The 22,883-nt window shown below is 37.3% G+C and overlaps 1 protein-coding gene across 1 annotated transcript in view; it reads right to left on the reverse strand.

Moving 5' to 3' along the window:
• Positions 1 to 3,248, reverse strand: part of LOC127528782 (uncharacterized) — a 35,653-nt gene extending 32,405 nt beyond the window's left edge. Inside the window, exon 1 of the mRNA XM_051929683.1 lies at positions 3,094 to 3,248. Coding sequence (XP_051785643.1) covers positions 3,094 to 3,248 — 155 coding nt within the window. The remainder of the gene's footprint in view (positions 1 to 3,093) is intronic.
• Between the last annotated feature and the right edge of the window lie 19,635 nt (positions 3,249 to 22,883).

The following is a 22,883-nucleotide window of genomic DNA, read 5'->3' on the forward strand; positions in this document are numbered from 1 at the left end:
TCCTTAAGTAATCACAAGGTAAATGTTTGCTTCTTCACATATTGTAATTAAAACCTGGATGCTGAGAACAGTGCCCTGAAATGGTTTATAGCAGGGGTTCCCAAACTCGGTCCTGGGGACCCACTGTGGCCTCACATTTTTGTTCCAATCAGATTCCTAATTAGTCACAACACCTAATAATACTGATCTCATTTAATTAGCTGGTATTTTTGTTCTCTTATTCTACATTCAGAAAATCACAGCAGCATGATTTTTACATTTATAAGACATTTAGAAATATTTCTACTTTTGCTATAGATTTAAATGCATAACTTTCTTTTGTTTTTTCATTATATTGTGCCCTTTCTCTGTGCAGTTTTCCCTCCTCATTGAATCTTATTAATGACAATTAAAAACAAGCAGAGCAGACACCCAGGCAAACAGCACTGAATAATCAAAGGCTTCAAGTACTTTAGCGTCAGACCCACTAATTAATAAATATTGGATTAATTAAACAATTAGAACTCCTGGAAAAGTAGAATGAAAATCAAGATGAAAATATTGTTAAAAAGAAAAAAATACATTATTCCCATATGACTAATTGGTACCTTTTAATATATATATATATATTGTGATGGACAACCGGCTACAGACTCCGGTCGCCACCCCCAGGCCGCTAGGAGGAGCCCTCCGGACCACATGATGGTGCCCCGAGTTCCAGCAGGGCCTCATGGACTTTGTAGTTTCTATACACAGCCCTGCTGGATACCTTGGGGACCACCGGGAGTCGCTGTAGGGGGGCTAGTGGGCTCTTGTGTGCCCTATAACCCGGGAGTGCGTCAGTATCATGTGTCCGGAAGAAACGACGTGCTCCCGGGGTGATGAAGAGGACTGTTTACCCTGACCCGGAAGGAAACGGACTTGTGGGTTTTGCCAGGAACCATTTCCGGGTCAGGGGATATAAAAGGACTATGGGAAAGCCCAGACACTGAGCTGAGCTGGGAGGTAGGAGGGCAAAGTGTCTGGGCGAGGAGGTATTGGTTTGTTTAGAGAGAATAGTGGTTTATATATGAGAGTGGTGTGGAGAGTGCTTTGTGCACGGTGTATTTATAAAATAAAGAATATTTATACTTTCACCTGGTCATCAGAGTGGTACCTGAGGGTTCAAGAGGTGGACGAATACTCGATCTGTTACAATATATATATATATATATATATATATATATATATATATATATATATATATATACATATATATATATATATATATATACTGTATACTGCGGTGGGTTGGCACCCTGCCCGGGATTAGTTCCTGCCTTGTTCCCTGTGTCGGCTGGGATTTGCTCCAGCAGACCCCCGTGACCCTGTGTTCGGATTCAGCGGGTTGGAAAATGGATGGATGGATATATATATATCTATATATATATATTGTGGCAGGAGGCTGCCCAGTCGGGACACCTGGAAGGACCAGGAGGCAGGCTATACATCCCTGGGCCACAAGGGGGCAACCACCCTGGATAGTGTGGGGACCACGGGGATGGAGCGTGGAGGCTCAAATGCCAGGGGCGCCCCGAGCCTCATAGAGCCCGGGATATCTGTACTTCCGCCACACCTGGGAGGGTTGATGAAGGATCTTCCAGGGATGCCCAGAGTGTTTCTGGGTGCTCATGCGGCACTTCAGCCACACCAGGAAGTGCCGCCAGAAGGACGTCAATGAGCACCTGGAGCACATCTGGGTGATTATAAAAGGGGCCGCCTTCCTACAGTCGGGGAGCCAGAGTCAGGCGCAGGAGGAGGACGAAGCTCCAGAGAAAGAGAAGAAAGGTGGCCCCACGGATGTTTAAAGACCTGTGTGATGGTGACTGGTGCAGGGCACTGTGTGTGTGCGGGGTTTAAATTGTAAATAAACCGTGTGTTTTATAGAACTGCTGGTGTCTGTCTGATGGTGTTCAGGCTGCATCTCATGATATATATATATATTTACCAAACTTAGTTTTCTAATTCCTATATTGCTCCCAAAACACAAAACTTAAATAACAAATAACAGCTCACTTAATTAGCCGAGGCGTTCAATTAAAAACAGAAGCTGGTTGGAACAAAATCCTGCAGCCACAGGGGGTCCCCAGGACCGAGTTTGGGAAGAACTGGTTTATAGTGATGGCATGGTGATGTCAGAGGTTCCATGACTTGACTCAATTGATAAATAGATAGATAGACCCAATGGGAAATTCACATTCTTCAGCAGCAGCATACTGATACAATAAATAATATTAAATTAAAGAATGATAATAATACAGGTGAAAAAAAAAAAAAAAAAAAAAACAGACAATAACTTTGTATAATGTTAAATGTTAACGTTTACCCCCCCTGGTGGAATTAAAGAGTCGCATAGTTTGGGGGAGGAACGATCTCCTCAGTCTGTCAGTGGAGCAGGACAGTGACAGCAGTCTGTCGCTGAAGCTGCTCTTCTGTCTGGAGATGACATTATTTAGTGGATGCAGTGGATTCTCCATAATTGATAGGAGCCTGCTGAGCGCCCTTCGCTCTGCCACAGATGTTAAACTGTCCAGCTCCATGCCAACAATAGAGCCTGCCTTCCTCACCAGTTTGTCCAGGCATGAGGCGTCTTTCCTCTTAATGCTGCCTCCCCAGCACACCACTGCGTAGAAGAGGGCGCTCGCCACAACTGTTTGATAGAACATCTGCAGCATCTTATTGCAGATGTTGAAGGAAGCCAGCCTTCTAAGGAAGTATAATAAGCAGCCATGCATGGCAATAGTAAATAGGAGTATAGGCCAAACCAACACAAAATGGCAGTGCCCATGCTAAACAAAATAATATTGTGATATAATTATAAAACATTTAAAATGTATGTAGTATTAGCACAAAAAGAGAAAATAATTTAAATGCTGCATATGGGAAACTAAGACATGCAAAAATAATAACAACAATGTAATCTCTGTCCATGTTACTGTACAGTGTCATGAGCACAATGCTGTGTGATTCTTTGAGACTTTTTCCCCCTAATCTCGTATAGATTAAGAGCAAGTGGCGTATTTAGACAAGACACATGAACTACCAGGAAAGAGATTTACTTTAAGATCCAATCACCTGTAATTTCTGAAGGCTCCTGGCAGATTGGACATGGACAGAAAGTCATTATTTTCAAGTGCATCTTCTGCTAAAACATGCAGTTCCTCCAGTTTCTCCTCTTGTTGAACAACAGACATGGAATCCCACATGGAAGTACCTACGATGTACCACATTATGTTGGATTTGTATCAGATTCATTAGTGATTAATTTAATCTCTAACCAGTGTTAATAATGTTGGTAAGTATACATTTGCTAATATGCTAGTAATCACAACCAAAAAGTAAAGCTACTGAATCAAAGTGAATATGGCTACCTCCCTGAAGTGGAGTGCAAACTGTAGCTCTAAGTAGCGTGTACTGTGTTTGGCAATTCAAATCAAAGTACTGACCGGGTTTATGTCAGACTAGGATTTTCCCCATTGACTCCATTGTAATAATAATAAATACAAAACCTGAACAATTTTTTTTTCATATACGAACATGTACTTTACAAACAAGTGTATATCCTATAAAAATAATTAATTATTAATCATACTGCAATCAAATCTTACTTTAGCTATCTTAAGTATGGTAAATCATAATAATATTTTCTCCTACCATAATGTTCTTTCAGCATCTCCATGCAAAGTTTTTGTAGAAGAGTTTTATATTTTTCCTCCAGTACTCTAAAGATGTCCCAAAATGTCAAATGATATGTTATGCTGAAATTATGTTCCTCTTCCTTTTCAAGAAGTAGAGCCATCAATCCTTCAGATGACCATCTATTGTAGAAAGCAACATTTTAGAAAATTACACATTTAGTAGACAATATGATATGAAATTTATGTTAGAAGCTCTATGATCAGGAATACTGTGAGGTGTGTGGAACCATCAGCCAAAATTTGCAGACGTCATCTTGTAAAATAGCTCACTTCAATTTAATTTATTTTTCTATAGCACCCTTCCACATATTTGCAGCCATGTGTATTTATAGTAAATTACATACCCTAAAAGACTTAAATACATAAACACACACAAGTTACATCAAGCACATGGTAAAACAGACCATTAATTTAAGAAAATCATCACATGAAATTTGAGATATGACTAATTCCTGGAAGAAATAAACTGGTATAGGGTTCCAAGGTCAGTTACAACGGACAAAATTACAGTTAAAGTCAGACAAAGCCAGGGTTCTGATGATCTAAACCCAATGACAACCTACAACCTTCAGGACATTCTGCGTGTTTAATGTATTGGCTGAATACAAGTAAGAAGCAGATTAATTAATTTTATTGTTAAATCCCTAACTATGGGTGTCTTATAATAGTTTGGCAAAGGCAGTAGCATCAAGTGTCAGAGAAAGATATAAATAAGAAAAATAGAAAAAGGAGGATCATTAACAGTTCATAGTCGTTGGCAAGCTTTTATTTTTGAGCTGAAGACTAATAAGAACCACAGTAGAAACATCTAATTATAAGATCTAATCTGCATATTCCTGACAAACATAATGAGTTTTTAGTGTAGATATACTGTAAATGCTGAAAACAATTGTCCACCCCTCATCCAAGCAGACAGACTGTTTCACAGTTTTGAATACTGTAGGTAAAAGTCTGATCCCCGTAGTAATTTCATTTATCCATGAAACTGTTAGATCAGCATTTAATGGTCCAGTAAGTATTTATGCATTAATACGTTCTAAAGGTCCCTGACCATTTAAACATTTTAATATGTTAAAAGTAGTATTTTTAAAACAGCCTTAAGCGTAAGGGGAAGCCAGCATAAAGACTTAAGAACAAAATTTATTTGGGTTATTGTTCTGCAGTTGGAAAAAAAACAAGCAGACAGGTTAAAGGGGCTAACTGGGAAGAGAATTCAAAAGGCAGACATGAAACCAGTAAGACAAGAGATCTGGGGCCTCATGTATAAATGGTGCGTATGCACAAAAATGTTACGTACAAACGTTTCCACACTCAAATCGCGATGTATAAAACCTAAACTTGGCGTAAAGCCACGCACATTTCCACGGTACCTCATACCCTGGCGTACACAAGTTCTCCGCTCTGTTTTGCAGACTGGCGGCACCCAGCATCAAAGCAGTGCTACTGTTCCTGTGTGGTTACCCTTTCTTTAGATCCACATCCCTGACGTGGTTTTATCATATACACTGAAACTAACTGCATATTATTTATTAGTTTAATGCATCTGATTGTAATTAACCTGTAACAATATAATGTTCCAGGGAATAGCCAAAGTATTCCAAATACCATAGCTGCTTTAGTGTTGTTACTCTCACTGCACCTTCTTATTCTTCTTTCAACCGCTCCCATTAGGGGTTGCCACAGCAGGTCATCTTTTTCCATATTACTCTCACTGCACCACTCGGAGTATTTATATCACTATATCTGAGTGGGGAATCACAGATCTAGAGCAGAGAATTATCGGTATACAGCATCAAGCACACGCTGCCTCAGCCATGCTGCCTATTTGAACTGCACTCACTCGGCAAACACTTCAAAGCCTTTCCTGTACGGACCTCGCGTTCAGAAACAGTTTCATCCCAATAACTATAAATGCACTCAATCAGTCCATCAAGTGCTCCTTGTAGAACTATTTGTACTTATTAGTACAATTACCTCACTGTAAACTTGCGATGCAGTTATAATATTGCACAACCTGAGCCACTTTATAATGCGCATATTTACATATGATGACGATATCATTTTTAAGATGAAATGCAGCAAAATATGTTTGTTTTATTATACAGATAAAATGTTAACATAATTTAAACAATCTACATTGTTAATAATTAAACATGTGAGGACACGGTGCCACAGTGCTAGCTAGTTCAGGGACTGTTCCTGCCTCGCGCTGTATTCTTGCTGGTGCTGACGCGACACTGGAAGGATATATGGATAGAATAATTAAACACGTACTACGAAGATATTTCAATGTTCCTTAAAAGTTTTGAATAATCAGCGTTCTAAGCTTACAGATGGCTTAACGTCTATTACAGAGCTGATTGTGTGGGGATTGGGTATTTGGAGAAAGAAAAGTAAGGATAGGAATTGGGGGTTAGTACGTTTGAAAGAGACAGTACTGCTACAATAAAGTATTTCATCGAAGGTCGCGCATGGCGCAGCAAGCATCTTGCGTGAGATATGAACAATCACTGCGCCACCGTGTTCCCATGTTTAACAACATGTTTTAACTCCTATCATCATGAAAATGATATCACGTATACATCTCAGTATTTTAATTATTCAGAGAGCTGTAATATCACGAATGTAATGGATTCTGTGTCCTGCCCGGAAGCACGTAGTGATTCACACACATAGAGCACATAGAAGATCAAATACAAAGCAAAGCATTTAACGTGCTACTTTAGTTACGATTGGATTTGAGAAACTAGTAAATTAAACAATTTTAAGATGAAGTTTATGATGTTCTACTTTAATTACAAAATAAACTATGTGATTAAAGTGGAAATTTCGAGATTAAAGATGACATTTCGTGCTTTTTTCCCACTGTGTGGGAAATACCACAAGTAAGAAACACCTGGAATACCACATTTATGAGTAGTTTTTCCTTTGTACTTTTATGTTAGCCCTGTGGTATTACCTGTTTTTTGTAATAAAGCTCCTTACTGTTTAATATATTTTTTGTTTTTGGTTACTATTTAGGTTTGGGGATTTGCTGAAATGTGGCAGGTAGTGTTTATGGTGCACTTTCTGCTTCACTTGTCTTTTAAAGATTTCCAATATTTTCATAATAACCGTATCTATATTTCAGAATTACTTTTGATTTTGTTATCTTTGCATTCTATGTAATTTCTCTTTTTTGAGAAAGAATGTTCTTTCTTCCCTCCTCCCCCCAGTATTTTATAAGAATTATGGACTTAAGCACGTTTTCAATTCTATTATGTTTTAAATTAATTTTTAATTTAATCTAAAGTAACCTAATAAGAACACAGGAAACTCTAGAAGAACAGCATCAGAAATGTTGGTCAACAGAGTAGTATGCAAACCTGTCACAGAGATTTCTTGCTTTGTTCTTTAATCTTTGCAAATACAGCAAAATGTTTATTTTCCCATCTGATTCAGATTGTGTATCCTGATAAAATAACATAAGATTAGTGGAATAAATTTAACACGAGCATTCAAATCACACCGACTGATACCAATACCATGTACTTAAGTAGTTTCAAAGAATAATACCAGGTAGAAAAGAATGATGCTGTTGTTGCGTTAAAGTAAAATACTGAAATCAATTTAATTTATTTTTGTAAAATGCACCTCCACTAATAAATTTAAGATGGTAAACAATATTTATACTTTTAAATAAACAAAAACATGAAATAATATACGAGAACATTTCAAAACACAATGCTGAGAGACTATGAAGCATCACAAAATATGCATAAGCTCATGTGGCTCCAAACATGTACTTTATCTGGATTTCAATTCTACAAATGTATTTTCTATTGAATGAGTTTTACTGCACTGCACTCTTTATTTATGTAGCATAAAAGAAAAAGAACTTGAATCATGCAAAAGTGGTCCATATTCATTTGGAAAATGATTATCTATAAAATCATCTCTAAAGCTACCACAGTCTAGGTGTTAGGCATCTAATAATAATAATAATAATAATAATAATAATAATATTGTAAGAATAATTAGAAAATCTGGTGTTAAACTAAAACAAACATCTCAATCTATATAAAGTGTATTTCCCCTACCAGAACACTGACCTGCCATATAGGCTGTTTGTTCACCTCTAAACTTGATTGGCATACCATAAGCATTAATACAAAACATTTTGCTTATGCCTTTTTCTGCCTCCCTGGTGTAATTTAAGTAGTGTGGCCTAGCACTTCTACTAAGGAAATGGGCAGAGAATCCAGCGCCAAGCTATAGGCTCATTCCCATCACCAACACCCTGTCTGTCACTTTGTGTATTGTTTACTGCTGCTGCTGTCAACTTGTTCTTACTTCCAGTAAGTGTGACACTTTTGTGAGTGTACTGAACTGTAAGATCCAGCATGACCTGAGTTTGGTTTTGCATTACATTGTGTAGGAAGATATCCTGGCCAGACATAAAAGCATTCTCTTTTATAGACTGTAGCAGGTGTTCGCTTTTCAGCAGAGATGCCTGTCCTTGTTCATCTGTATTCAAAAGTCGAAAATCCCAGTAAATCTGCAATGATAAACACATAATTAGAATAATGCGGTCTAGTGAGCTCATCTGATAAGTTCAACCAAGAAAATGTCATAGACCAATGGATCTTTCTTTCAAAATATATACTATTTACAATAAAAGTCAGAATTCTCGCCTCCTATTCTATAAGCACAGGGCACATGGAATGAACATGCCTTCAAGATCATTGAGGCACTCTCAAGATGTCTCTCTGACCCAGGATAAAAACAAAGAGGTACTGTACAGATAAATATAAATTGGACAAGTTATTGACTCAAAGAGCCAGAGAAGTGGTTGATATTACATAAGAAGCAAAATAGATACAGTACACATAAAATAAACTAATGTAATCTAAACTCACCCTGAGCCTGCCTACATCAAAAGTGTGTTACTGCGTATGCCATGGAAAAACCTCCATATTCTTTCCTTTACCTCCCACTGCTTTCCAACAATTACTCTGGCCTCTCCTCCTGCTGATTGGGTCTTTGCCAGCCATTCCACAGCCAACTCCAAACTCTACTCTAACACCTTTAGATCATTCCTGTGGTCTTTTCTCTAGAGCTTGACCCATACAGCCCAGGTTTCTTTGCCTATCTGAAAACTAATGTATATTTATAAGAAGCAGGAGAACCTGTAAATGCCTGATAGACTGTAGTTGGTCATGCATAAGACAACAAGCCTCCCAAGCCACAGAATAACACCCACGGAATAATTATTTCCTGGACTCCATCTATTACTTATTACAGTGGTGTCCCTGCTAAGCATTACCGTTGTTGACATTGACATCCTTTCTGGGAAGAGGCTAAATTGTTTATCTAATTGTCCTCCCCATGTTTAGATTTACACCCCATATACTATACGGTGGCATTCCATCTTAGGGAAGACTCACAGAAACATATGTCAAGATATGTGTAAGAAACTAGAGAATCCAGAGAAAGAATATTGAAATACCAGGGAGATCATTCAATTCCTACACAGTCAGCAAGTGGACCAGGTCCCTGGATCTGTGAGGCAGCAACATTATTAAATACAGTGCTGTGCAACCCAGCTTTATACAAAAACTTAATTAAGGATGTGTTTTCTTTAGGATGAAAACAAAACATGGGAAAAACATTGTCTGAAAGAGCATTTAATTGAAATATAAGCAAATGGCATATACTCATTTAATTGGATGGATGCCTACCTGTTCTTTAAGAAAATGCTGGTTCTCAATTTCTAATAGAGTTTCAGCAATCACTTCAGTTGGGCTGTATGCCCCATTGTAAGACTCCCTAACCTGTCAAAATAGGAAGAAGGAGATGAGTAAAAGACAATTTCCCCATGGGGATTAACAAAGTATATCAAATCAAAAAATAATACTGCAAGAGAAAGAGGACAGGAATCCAGAGCAGACATTTACAAACCATTACAATGCACACCAAAACACCAAGGTTTAGTTTAATGAAGATCACAAAAGTGTGGAATCTCTTGTGAATGTCACTTTCTGTTTTATTACCTTTCTCATTGCATCAATTACTTCCTGGAGGTCTACCCGCATATTATACACATTCTTGTATAACAAGCTGATTTCCCGGCTGGATAATTCATCTTGTAAAGATATTCCTAAAATTTCACATATTGTTCCCAATGCTTCTTCCATATTTCTCAGCTGTGGTAAAAATAAAAAATAAGGAAAAATGGCATGTAGTGTTTATGATGGAAACCTTTAGAAGAAGAAGAAACTGAACTCTTTTTGAGAAACAATAATGAGCACGTCTATGGGTGGCCAAACCACATACTGTATTCAACACTGTGTTGTAAGTTTTTATGAAGTCTTCCTATGTACAAATATATATGGCAATTGTCTGAGTGGAGTCTGTACCTTCTTTCTCTATTCATGAGGGTCTTTTTCCACGTCTTTATTTATCTATAGCACCTGATAACCCTGAATCTCTGGGCACTCTGACCCAAATGTCTATCTTGTATTTCTGAATGGATGAATAGTAATTTATTGAAGATAGCTAAGGAAAAAAACTGAAATCTTAGTCATTGGTAAAAATGGAAATAATGAAGGTATTAAAAAAAATCTTGATCCCTTAGCATTACAAGTCAAGACAGAAGTAAAGAATTTAGGTGTAATCATGGACTCTAACCTAAATTTAAATCATGTATTAACCAGATTGCTAAGACTGCATTTTTCTATTTAAGAAACATTGCAAACGTTAGACCTCTTATAACACCGTAAGATGCTGAAAAATTAATTTGTGCTTATTATTTTAGTTGACTAGATACTGTAATGTGCTCCTAACAGAACTACTTAACAAAGACATAATTTAGAATGCAGCAGCCAGAATCTTTACTAGAACTCTCATTAGTTTTAGCGTCATTACATTGGTTACCTGTGTCCTTTAGAACTGACTTTATAATACTACTAATGGTGTATAAAGCCTTAAATATTCTTGCATTTTTTGAATTCCTGCCCCTCTACACTTCTAATAGCGGAATGGATATTATTGTAAGAGCCCAGAAAAGAAGACAACGCATCAAAAATCCTGAATATTTTACCAGTATAGATATGCAAGGCTAACACTGTGAATCATTTTATTTAACAGAAAGGACAGACTCAGTTCAAAATTTCTTAAAAATCGGGTAAAGGTGCAGGTTTGTTGTTATATCAAGCTTAACCAAATCACATTTCCTTCAATATAAAAAAATAAATATTAATATTATTGTATTATTATTGGACACATAAGTGTAAAGTTTGTTTTTGCATCATGCATCTCACGTCTGTGAGAACTTAAATTTGCTCCAATGAGACTGATTTCATTTGTTCCTGCTTTGTTGCACACAAGATAATTTTTGTTCAGCATCATCATCTTTCAGATAATTGATGCAGCTCTACACTTAACTCATCCAGATCGCCTTCTATCACTTGTGAAAGAAACAGCCGGACACACAACGAAGGTTTGGGGCAGCCATCCGTATAGTTTCCCTAGCTGCAAAAGGCTTTAAAGTAATGTATAATGTGTACTGGTTAGAGTCCAAAACAGAAATGTTTAAGAATGGAGGATGAGGGGTTTTTATAGTTTGATCATAGGAAGTGACATCCTCGGGGCCTGGACAGGAAGTGATGTCCTCGGGGCCGGGACAGGAAGTGACGTCCTCGGGGCCGGGACCGGAAGGATTTCTCGTGTTTGGTCTGCGGAGAGAAAAGAGAGAGGTTCAATGCACCCCACCACCCCCTTTCCTGGCATGGAATTGTCATTTCCTGGTCCCTCTGGTTGACTCCCAGGCGCACATGTGTGACACACTCAACACAGTGAAGGGGTTCATCAATTTTCGGTTCAATGAAGTTTTGAGCAGAGTTTATTAATATGTGTATGATCAAGACATTTTAGTCTTCCCTTCACCCATTATACTTACTAATTTGGCAAACGTTTAGGCCTGTTTGCATTGAATTGGCAAACAATATTGTTTCCCAGTCTTGTTTACTTCTTAATCTCCCTCAAACCTCTTGCTATTGCCCTCTATAAAATATACCCGCCTACTCCTATTACTTTACAAAAATATTTCTCTGCATGCCAACAAACTCCTGATCTTTCTTGCCAATGCCACTTTAGATTTCCTCCACATCCTTAGGTTTCTTATTTCCTAAAAGGTAATTTCTTGTGAGTAAAACAACTGGTCCATATCTGCTCATCTCCCCTTAAATCACCTTTTTCAGCTGTCCATGTCTCTTTCACCCATTTTTCTAGCAGGTTCAGTCAGAGATTTATGCATTGATGTTACTTCAGCTACCACCACATTCTGAAAGTTGTAAATTAATATGGAATCTCCATATTAATTTTGCTGTTGCCAAAGTGCATGCTCCCAACCTGCTCCTCCTTCTCCATTCCCTCCTTTCCCCATGAAATACTAGTATGAGGTTAAATGTTCTTCTTACTTTCTTGTGTGGTGTGGGCCGGGTGGGATTTTGGCTTTGGAATCACTGCAGGCTATTTTAATCTTCAGTATTTTGCCAACAGTTTTTATTTTTCTCTCCTCCTTGGCCATCTTACTATAGCACTGAACTTATGTTATTACAATTACATACTTAAAAATGAATATAGTTAATAGTAATGTAATTCATGCTTAAGGACACTACCATTTCTTAAACATTTATTTACCTGTACTGTAACATTTTACATTATTCGATTATTAATTTGTATTGTCCTTGTAAATAATATTTTATATATATATATATATATATATATAATCCATCCATCCATTTTCCAAGCCACTGAATCCGAACACAGGGTCACGGGGGTCTGCTGGAGCCAATCCCAGCCAACACAGGGCACAAGGCAGGAAACAATCCTGGGCAGGGTGCCAACCCACCGCAGGACACACACAAACACACCCACACACCAAGCACACACTAGGGCCAATTTAGAATCGCCAATCCACCTAACCTGCATGTCTTTGGACTGTGGGAGGAAACCAGCGCGCCCGGAGGAAACCCACGCAGACACGGGGAGAACATGCAAACTCCACGCAGGGAGGACCCGGGAAGCGAACCCAGGTCCCCAGATCTCCCAACTGCGAGGCAGCAGCGCTACCCACTGCGCCACCGTGCCGCCCATATATATATATACTCTTCTTATATAATACGCTACCATGACTGTTCGTTTGTCTGTGCTATGCTATAAATAAATGCTGTTCTTGTTGTAACCAACCAGCCTATATTAATCTCTGACTAGATGGGTGGAGACTTCTCTTTACATGATTCTGAATCAGTCCATTGGCAGTACACACTTCATTTCTTTCTAACTCCACACTGAATAGAATTTGGTCTTCAACACTCTCTGACATTGAACTCAAACCTCCCAAACTTTGGCCCTCTTATTTCTTAAGCTTTTGAAATCTGTGACATTGGGTTGAGAAATATCACCTCTTCTGTCTATATTTCCATTTTATTACTGTAATCTTTACAAGTCTCTTCCAATTAGTGATTGTTGTATCTACTTCTTCCTCTAACTTATCAAGGCATCTACACACTTGGGAGTTATTTTTGAGGGCCTATGTTTCAGTCAGTGTGGTCTAGGTTCTCTAGTCCCCATGCCCCCCTTCTTTCTCCTTTTACCAGACATTTTCTTGCATAATCTCTCACTCAAAGCTATTCACTACTCTTCAGGCAGCTTCTGGTGTTTAACATAACATTCAATTTAGAAGTGTGTCCTTCTGATTATTCCATTTTTATCTTGAAATAAATATTTTTGAAAATGTCTCACCTTTTTCCAAAATTTCTAATTACCATCATGCCACCATTACCATCAGCATTATGCCAAGAAAAGTTAAAATTAATTTTATTTCCTAAAATTAGAATATTTATTGCAAAAAGTAACATTTTTTGCAAGATCCTACACATTGTGCTTGCGTTTTGTTTATTATACGCAAACAAATTTTGCCAAGCCTTAAATTTAAATTCTTCCTATTGTTCTTTCAGTTCCTATTTAGATCTTCTTATGACATTCCAGTTTGCACAACTTCAAAATCATTCTACTCTTCCGTGTTTCTGATTTAACTGTTTTAAATCATCTGTAAACCAAGGAGAATGCTTTTTTAAATAATTACAGATTTAACGATTTTATTTATATATAGCTCCTTTCCCAAGCTCAAGGCACCTAGCATTTAAAAGATCCATTGTAAAGATAAAGACATTGATTAAAATATATACACTGAAGTTTTGAAGACATTAATATTTTCTTTTGTATGAGTAGGAGAATCAATATGATTAGAGTACTGTATCGTAGACAGACAATAAGCAGAGCTAAACAAAAGAAATCTTTTTAAAAAGCAACATTGCTGTTCATCACAGGTGGATGATAAATAACTACAGTCTTCAAAAAACATCACCAAATCAAACTGTCATTAAATATTCAGTAGAACTAATCATCATGTCAGATGACCATCATTGAAAATTTATAGATGACCTAAAAATAAATCTTACATCCCTGTCTGTCCAGGATTTGAGATAGGGTTTATGAAAATAAATAAAACCTGGAGGAGAAGCCTCAGCCACAGCTGTCATGCCATTACAAGAAAGCCATGTATCGACATATTCAAAACTACCAATGCTTATCTCCAAAATATTACGGTAAATCAAAAGAGCTGTCTTAGTGCATTTAAGAGTGCCAGTGGTATTTTTTTACAGTATTTTTAAAAAAGGTTTTACATATTGAACACACATGGATCGTTGGTATCCTACATACTGCACATTCCTAAAAAAAAAAAAAAATTTGCATACCCTCTGTCCTTTGTAAGTTGTTTGCAGCACATTGATACTACCTGACGTTCAGTAGAAAACAAGAAAAGTGAATCCTGGGAATAACATTGGAATTTTCAAAATATTCCTAATTGTATTAATCTGCTGAATATACTTTTTGAAAGAAGAGTTTCAAGTTGAGGATGCCCTAGCGCAAGCAATTCTGCACAGGTATAACAGGAATTCAAAAGCGGTCTCGATTAATCCTACAGTTCAACACTGAAGTAGACGAGCCTTTACTGGACAAGTGGTATCCCTAATCTTTTGACCTTTACATAAACTTCAGGTCAAATGTGACCCTGTTTTAGGATTGAAATCAGTAAAAGCACCCTAAATTTTATCTGTTTAGGGTGAAACTTTGTGACCTTTCCTATCCTAAATCCCAAATTTTTGAACAGTACTAAAAATGTAAATATCCCATGATTTGTTTACATTATAAAAAATATGTAACTTGTCCATTTTTACCACATTTTCTGGGTCAGTTTTGATCTGCCACATTTAGTGTAGTTTGTTCATTTACAACCTATGAAAACATCCTAAATGTCATCTTTTCGAAAATGTTGAGATTTTCAGTAAAGTGCCCTAACTTTACAAAAAGCAAAAACGTTTCTAAATGTCAAATGTTTGTATAGCTGCTACACAATTTGAACAAAGCCTTTGGGTCAATTGGGTCATATACTTAAGTGAATTTTACTTGTTTTTACTTGTTTCCAACTCATAAAATCATCCTAAATGTCATCTGTTCCATATACTTAGGATAATTGGTACTAATGTTAGAATTGTCAAGAGGTTTGGAATGAAAATCTGATGTCTAGTGCACTTAAAAAGGGGTGTCGAAATTGGGTCAAAAAAGACCCATAAAGCACAGCATCAAATCAGCATTTGAATGTGTTTTAAGGATTGACTGTCAATGATTTCAGCAAATCCACAATGTGAACAAACTGAAATGAGATTGAGAAGATGAAGGAGCCCAGCTGTATCCAAACACAGTGACCCCTAGGGTTAGGCAATGACAAATTAGTGCAGTGATGCCAGTACTTTACCATGGCTTAACAGGTTACACCATTGGCTTACTGCTCTATGACTGGGCTCATCAGTTATGAGTTATAGCAGACTGACAGAAGAGCACTGTGCTTCATCCCCAACTGTGGCTTAAAGTGATTATGAGTATAGAGCACTGTGAACCTTTTCCCTCGAGCAGCACATTAATGTTACAATCAAGGATGATGAGTCATTGTGGCTTATGGGGCTTTAAGAAAGTTATTGAGGGTTGGCAAGCTAAGTCAATTTTACCTGCTGTGACGGAGCTGATCAAAAGAAGGCCATGGGCTCATGTCTGTATTGGGACCAACTTGTGGCAGGCTTAACAGGATTCTACTATATTTGTTAGTTTATACTGGTTACAATATTAACAAAGCATGCTTATAAATTAGATTTTTAAAAAATACAACATGGATCATTTTTACAGCACGTTCAAGACAAGAGAAAAGGTTTTGTTTATGAGCATTTATTTAGAATGTTGAGAATATTAATATATTTTACATGTATCCATTTATCTATCCATTTTCTGATCTCACTTTATGCATTAAAGAGCAGTAATAAATCTGGGATGTAAGAGCAGGCCATTGGACAGAACTTGCAAATGAACATCCGCATTTAAACAAGGCCAACTTAAAGTTACAAATTAGCCCTGCTGTATATGCACGCCTTAGAGAAACACACACATAAATATGGGGAGAATGTGCACACCTCACATAGACCTTGCACTAGATGATATTTTAATCAAAGGCTTTTACCTCCAGTTTCAGTATAATTTAAGGTTTTGTAAAGTTAACATTGAACAAAATACACAGGAATAAACAGGCAACATGCTCAAATTAAAATTTTTTCTTTTAATTAGGTCTTCATAGTGCACATTCTACAGTGTTAGAATTTCAGTTTTACAGATAATCACAAATGATATTAAATGTAATTATAAGCAGAGAAAGTAAAGCCAGACTCACCTTGTCTGCACGCCTTAAATTATAAATGGCACTGAAAGCTGCATGAGAGTATCCTTGACAACCGATAGGTACAGTTACATGCTGAAAGATCAAGAACCTTAAACGTGGGCAATTTCAAAATGATTTTTTCTTTACATTTTCTAACAGGATGTTCAAAAATCTATATGATCTTAGTATGTATTATTAACATTGTAAACAGGCACAGGTGTTATCAAATAGATTCAATAACAATTCTTAAAATGCTGCTTGTCTCTAACCATCTAAGGCCCTCTAATCCCATGTCTTACTCGCTTTATATTTTATTAACTCACACCACAGTTGTTCATATCTGGCATTTAAAACACACTTCTTTTATACACTTTAGTAACAATGAGCTGCAGCAGGAGGTTGATGAATTCTGTAATGCCCAACCACAATGTCTGCAAATGTCACATCATACAATACAATCTAAACCTTTTTTTTAATGACTTTAACAACTTTGCCATTGTCTTTACTTTTCTTTTTAACTACCAGTTTATAAGCATGTTTTAAAATGTATTTTATGCTCTGAAACCTGAAACAAAGCTATTATTCTACAGTACTTATACAAATCTGAATGCACCATAATTTATCATAAAGTAAATGATGCAGCACATTTCCATTTTTAAAACATACTGTACTGTATATGCTTGATGTTCATTGTTAAATATTTTGCAGGTTGGACTTAAACTAGTGGGTGAAATGTGGATATAGAATATTCTGATTGATTATATATATTTGCCACTTTCATGTTAATTTATGACATTTGCTGTTTTATGCCAACTATTTAAAAGTGTTAATGCAGTAAATTTGTCATTTCTTAAACACTTGCAAGTTAGGTTGTTTGCAACATTAATGTTAATGTTTCCAAGCTAAGGTTAATTTAAAATTCACTAAAAATCAGGTTTAGGTGCATGTTTGTGTAAATTCAACCTCACAAACTTATTTACTTATTTAGATTTTAGATTATTTAGCTATTTACACATGAATGAGAAATTCTTGCTAACTTATTTTAATAAAACCAGCTACATGTCATTACCACTAGGGGGCAATGCAGCATCAAATGGAAAGTCCTCCCAAGTCTTTAATGCGAGACTGCATCAGTATCTTGCTTATGGCAAAAAAAAATGACTTGAAAGAAGCAATATTTCAATGTAGAAATGCCAGAGATTCAAATGTTATCTTACACCCCATGAATGTGAAACTAAATTTCAAATGTTTTTAACAAGTTCTTACAGCATGACCTTCACTACACATTTTTGTCACAGGGGACTTGCTTTGTTCATCTTTTTCTAAATGAGGAACAGTGAATGATTATAATTCTCTTTTCAATCAGCAGCCAAATGAATATATACCCTTTCCTTGCAAAACACAGTATTTCTGCATTGATTTAATTTTACGCTTGCCATTGTACTGACTGTTAATTAAATTATTTCTTTATTTTAGTTTCTATACATATTTCTGAAAAAATAACAGACAAGATCCATATAAAAATTTGTAGGGGTAGCTCTGTTTAATAGTCATTGGGATGGTCTAGAAACAAAGACAAGCAAAATCGTTGAGTCAAGCCATACCAATTCATTCTTCATCTAACGCCATCTTCTGGTGGCAGTGCACTTCTGAGTGATTAGGCCAGAAGAGGTGAGGCCAGGGAGGCAGTATTTGGCCAGAATAGTCAGTGTTCTTCTTTCAGGTTGTAACCTTCTGGACTGAGCATGAAAGAGGAACATCTGCAAGATGCTGAGTCACACCTAATCCCTTCCTCTGTGTATCTGTAAAATCACCACTCTCCACATGGTTACGGTCCAGGGTGTCTTGAGGTGGTGAGGGGGACAGTGTTGACCAGTTACATATTTTTGTTAAGTCAGATGAGCCACCATTTTTTCAGTCATCCTCCTGGCTGACTGGGCTCAGATTCAGAGCCAGTTTTGCCACTGTTCAGTCAATTGCTGTGGTGCATGTGGCCGTATCATCCTAGGTGCATTTGCTCATTTTCACAGTGATCAGTGCCACTCCCAAGGCCCTCCATACGTCTTTGTTCATAATGCAATCAAGTTAGGTTAGGCCAAGTGTCAAGCACAGCATATGCATTTCCATAACAAGGACCACCTGTTTTTGTTTGGTGGTCACTGTCCAACACTCTGCTTCACACAGAGAGACTGGATGAATGATGATCTTGTAAATTTTACTTTGAGATGGATAGGCATCTTGTAGTCACAGAGGACACCAGTGACTTGGCATCTTTTAAACCTTGTTGCATTAACCTGTGCCCAGCTGTCAAGGATGGTGTTGCCATCAGAGTAAACAAGTGAGCCAAAGTGCTTAACATGGATGACTTTCTTGAGGTCCATCAATGGAAATGGTATCATCCACCTGTGATCTGCAGTTCATGCACTGTATCTTCTTTCTTTTATTGCTGCATGTGATACTCAAGACCTTGGTGCATCTCTTTTGCAAGCAGGACATCAATGTAGAGTAATATTCAGAGACGCAGCATTGGGATGAATAGTAAGGGCAAAATGATTGATCCTTGGTGGACACTGATTCGGATGGCATATGGTGGAGATAGTTTGGCTGGGCATCCTAAAATTCTTGTGACATTGCTGTATTTGAGTTGGGCCCAATGCATATAGGCTTTGGGGATATTGTGGGATCAGTGAACTAAATGAGCTTGTGCAAGATCCCGTCGAATCCCTTCAGTAAATCTAAGAATGATATGTGGGGTGGCTTGTTCTTCTCATTCTACCTCTCCATGATCAGGCAAGCATCATGAATGGTGTCTGTTGTTCCATATCACTTGATGAAGCCACATTGTTTAGTGGTAATGCTGATAATACTGCAGAGATGGCCGTTGAGGATGCATCTGAATATCCTCATCGTATGGCACAGTAAAAGGATGGGGAATAATTTGTCCATTAAATGACATGTCCCTTGCACTTCTAGATCAGCACCATGATACTAGTAAACCAGGATAAAAAAATGATACCAATAAATTATACTACCTGTCTGCAATTTTCCTGGGCTATGAGAGTTACAGTTTCTATTACATGGGATGGTTGGTCCAATACCCATGTCAGTACCAGTAAGGACTCTTCTCTTGCACCTTCCTTACCACATTCTCAGATCTTCTAGATACTCTTGCACAATGTAGTTTTAAGCCCCTATCTGAGCATCACTTCAGATGGTAATGACCTGAACTATTTATGAAATCAGGAACCTCTGGCATCATTGTCCCAGAGGTTCCTCTAACAGCTCCAGGCATTCCTGCATCTCTGACACCAAGTTCATTTTTAAAGGTGTAGGCAGCCTGTCCACCATATCAAGTAGTAAGAAAAGGGTCTTGCTGCTGCATTGTCACCTATTGGCACTGTTATCTGTCTGTTACTTGTGCAGTTTCTATTTAAAAGGTGAGCTACCGAACCCTGACAACACTCATTACATTTTAACTTTCATGTTTTTGGTGCTTTGTTTGTGTTTGATAGAAATGATGGGGTGTTCTATTGTAGGAGCCAACTGATGCTTAGTATCTGTCTGACGTTGGTGAGATGGAAGCCATCTCCGTTAGTCAAGGTCAGCCATTGATTGACTTGATCCTCGTTGCCCAGCCAACGTCACGTTGAGGAGGTGATGGTGTTGTCGGCTCGAATGGTATGGCCATGTCTTTTGTAGAGCCAACAACACAGTAGTGCAAAATACTCTCTGTCTCACCCCCACATGGTCTGCGACCACAAGGCCAACAAAAGCGTCGGTGGATGGATCGAGTTAAGGACAATATGAAGCATGCCGATGTAAACCCTGAGGATACTCTTGATGTGTATACCGGTCAGCGGACCTTGCATCAACACGGGATAGCCGCTAGGACAAAGAAGATTTTTGGTGCTTTGTTGGACTCTGCCCCAACTCTGTATTGCTATATTGAACAACATGATTCTGCCATTCTGAAAGTGACTTGGCACTTTATTATGCCTATAACAATACAAGACAATACAACATATTTTTTGTATAGTGGTTTTCACTAAGTTTTTGCACAGAGCTCTTTGAACAATTCTCATTTAAAAACAAGTAATGATTATACTAATTGCTTAATACAGAAGTAGTTCACATAAAAATACAGATTTGTTAAAACACATGGAAAACAAGTTAGAAACTAATTCAACATGAATTGAAGCCAACAATATCTGTCCATTAGTTAATTGATGAATTATGGCCACTTGACAACAGAGGAGATTAAAATTGTAAAAGAGAATGTCACAGACAAAGTCAGAAACAGTCATAGTCCTGGAGACCTCTACCAAGACCAACTAGCTGCCTACACCCTCTCCTAAGCTAGGTTGTCAAATGTAATGAGAGAATCTTCCCACCTGATGATTCCAATGCTCCTTTATCTGAGATGACTTTTCCATATGCAGGAATGCAGCTTGGCAGTAGAGTAGTGACACCAAGTGCCATATCCAGATACTGAGAAAAGAGACAGAATACAGGAGGGTTAGTAATTGTTTATATATAGTCTATTACTTACATTTTTGAACAAATTACTAACAGATGCAGTATGCAGAGATGGTCAGCAGCTTTAGTCAGGGTATGCTAGACTCAAGTAGTAAGTCTTCAGCCTGTATATAAAACCTGAAATTGAAGGGGCATATCATTCTACAGCTTTGGGTCCCTATAAGTAAAAGCTCGACCACTCACTGTTGTTTTATTAATCCTTGGCATCTTGAAATCTTACTGTGGACCCTGGTTTGTAAGTAATGATAAGGTCAGATAAATAAGCAGGGCCTTGGCCATTTAAGGACTTGAGCTATGTGTTCTTATATTCTGGTTCAAAGTTTTTTCTAATTAACTGAAAGCTGTATTAAGAACAAATTGAACAGCCAGTGAATACTGTATGGCAGTAGTCAATCCTACTAGAAATAAATGCATGAATGAATTTCTCAATGTTCTGCATATTTTGAAAATGTCTTAATCTTCCAATATTTTTAAGATGGAAAAAACATGTTTTGGATAGTTTTGTGATGTGTGTTTTAAATGACATGCTAGTGTCAAGGATAACACCTAAATTGGTGCTGATTCAGTAAAACTAACGGTGATTTCAACAGAGTTAAAGACAGAATGTTGTTGCAGTCAGCGTTATTCCCTCCAATAATTAACATTTCTGTTTCTCTGTATTCAGAAAAGTAGAAGTAGAGTTCTCATCCATCCCCCTCTTTAACTCACAGATACAATTAATTAAATTATTTTTTTATTTGCCAGCATACATGGCAAAAAAAGTATAACACAAACACAAAAGTGTTATTAGTATTTAATTTAATTCTTTGCCAATTTATTTTTGGCATTAATATTATCAGAACCAAGTTACCTCATTGTCAATATTAACAGTTTCTTAGCTGAAATTTATTTTAAAAAATTACATTTAATAAATCCATTGATTTGTTGAACCACATTTGAGGTAAGGAAAAGTTACAGCTAATTCTTGAACAATCAGATAGTCCATCACAGGGTATATTCACCAAGGGTTGACTTACAGTCAAAAATCAACCTTAACCTGTGCATATATGGAAAGAAAATGAAGAACCCAGGGAAAAACACTACACAAATATGTGGCGAATGTGCAAAGTCAATGCAAACATTAACTGTGTTGGGGATCTGAATCTAGTCACTACCAATTGTTCAGCAGAAATTGTAATCACTGTGCAACAGAGTAACGTAACAGAAGGAAGGTAAGGAAACAGCCTTAAACAGGCCATTGCAGGGTGTACTTGTGCACACACCCACACTCGCACTGGGACAGTCCTAGAAATGCCTATAAACTTAATTTACAGTATACATCTTTGTGGATGTACTGTAGGAAGACAATTGACACAAGTACAGGTAGTACGTGCATACTCTAAATGAACAATGACCGGTAGAAGGATTCATAATAAGGATGCTGGATCTCATAAAGCAACAGCACTAACCAGAGTGCCACTCTGCCACTCATTTAACAGAATATCGTTTATTATTCTAAAAAACATCAAGTACAGTAATATTCTACCAATAAACCTTCACTCTTTGCTGATCTCTTTTTAGTTTGCTTTAATGTTGCTCCACTGCTCTGCTTTTCAGATTCACTAACCTTTGAAGAGATGCAGTCAAAAGCAGCCAATAAGTAATTGGATGCATTGCTTAAATAATTTGCATAGATTCAGTACATTATTCATTTGTAATTTGCATAGATACAGTACATTATTAATTTCATGAGGAATACTGTAGCATAATTGAACAGCCTGGATTTTTTGTAGTGTGTAGTATCCAGGTCTCAATTGAATGTTTGCTATTGGCTTACTTTA

This window comes from Erpetoichthys calabaricus, chromosome 1 (genome assembly GCF_900747795.2).
Source record: "Erpetoichthys calabaricus chromosome 1, fErpCal1.3, whole genome shotgun sequence".
Classification (NCBI taxonomy): Eukaryota; Metazoa; Chordata; class Cladistia; order Polypteriformes; family Polypteridae; genus Erpetoichthys; species Erpetoichthys calabaricus.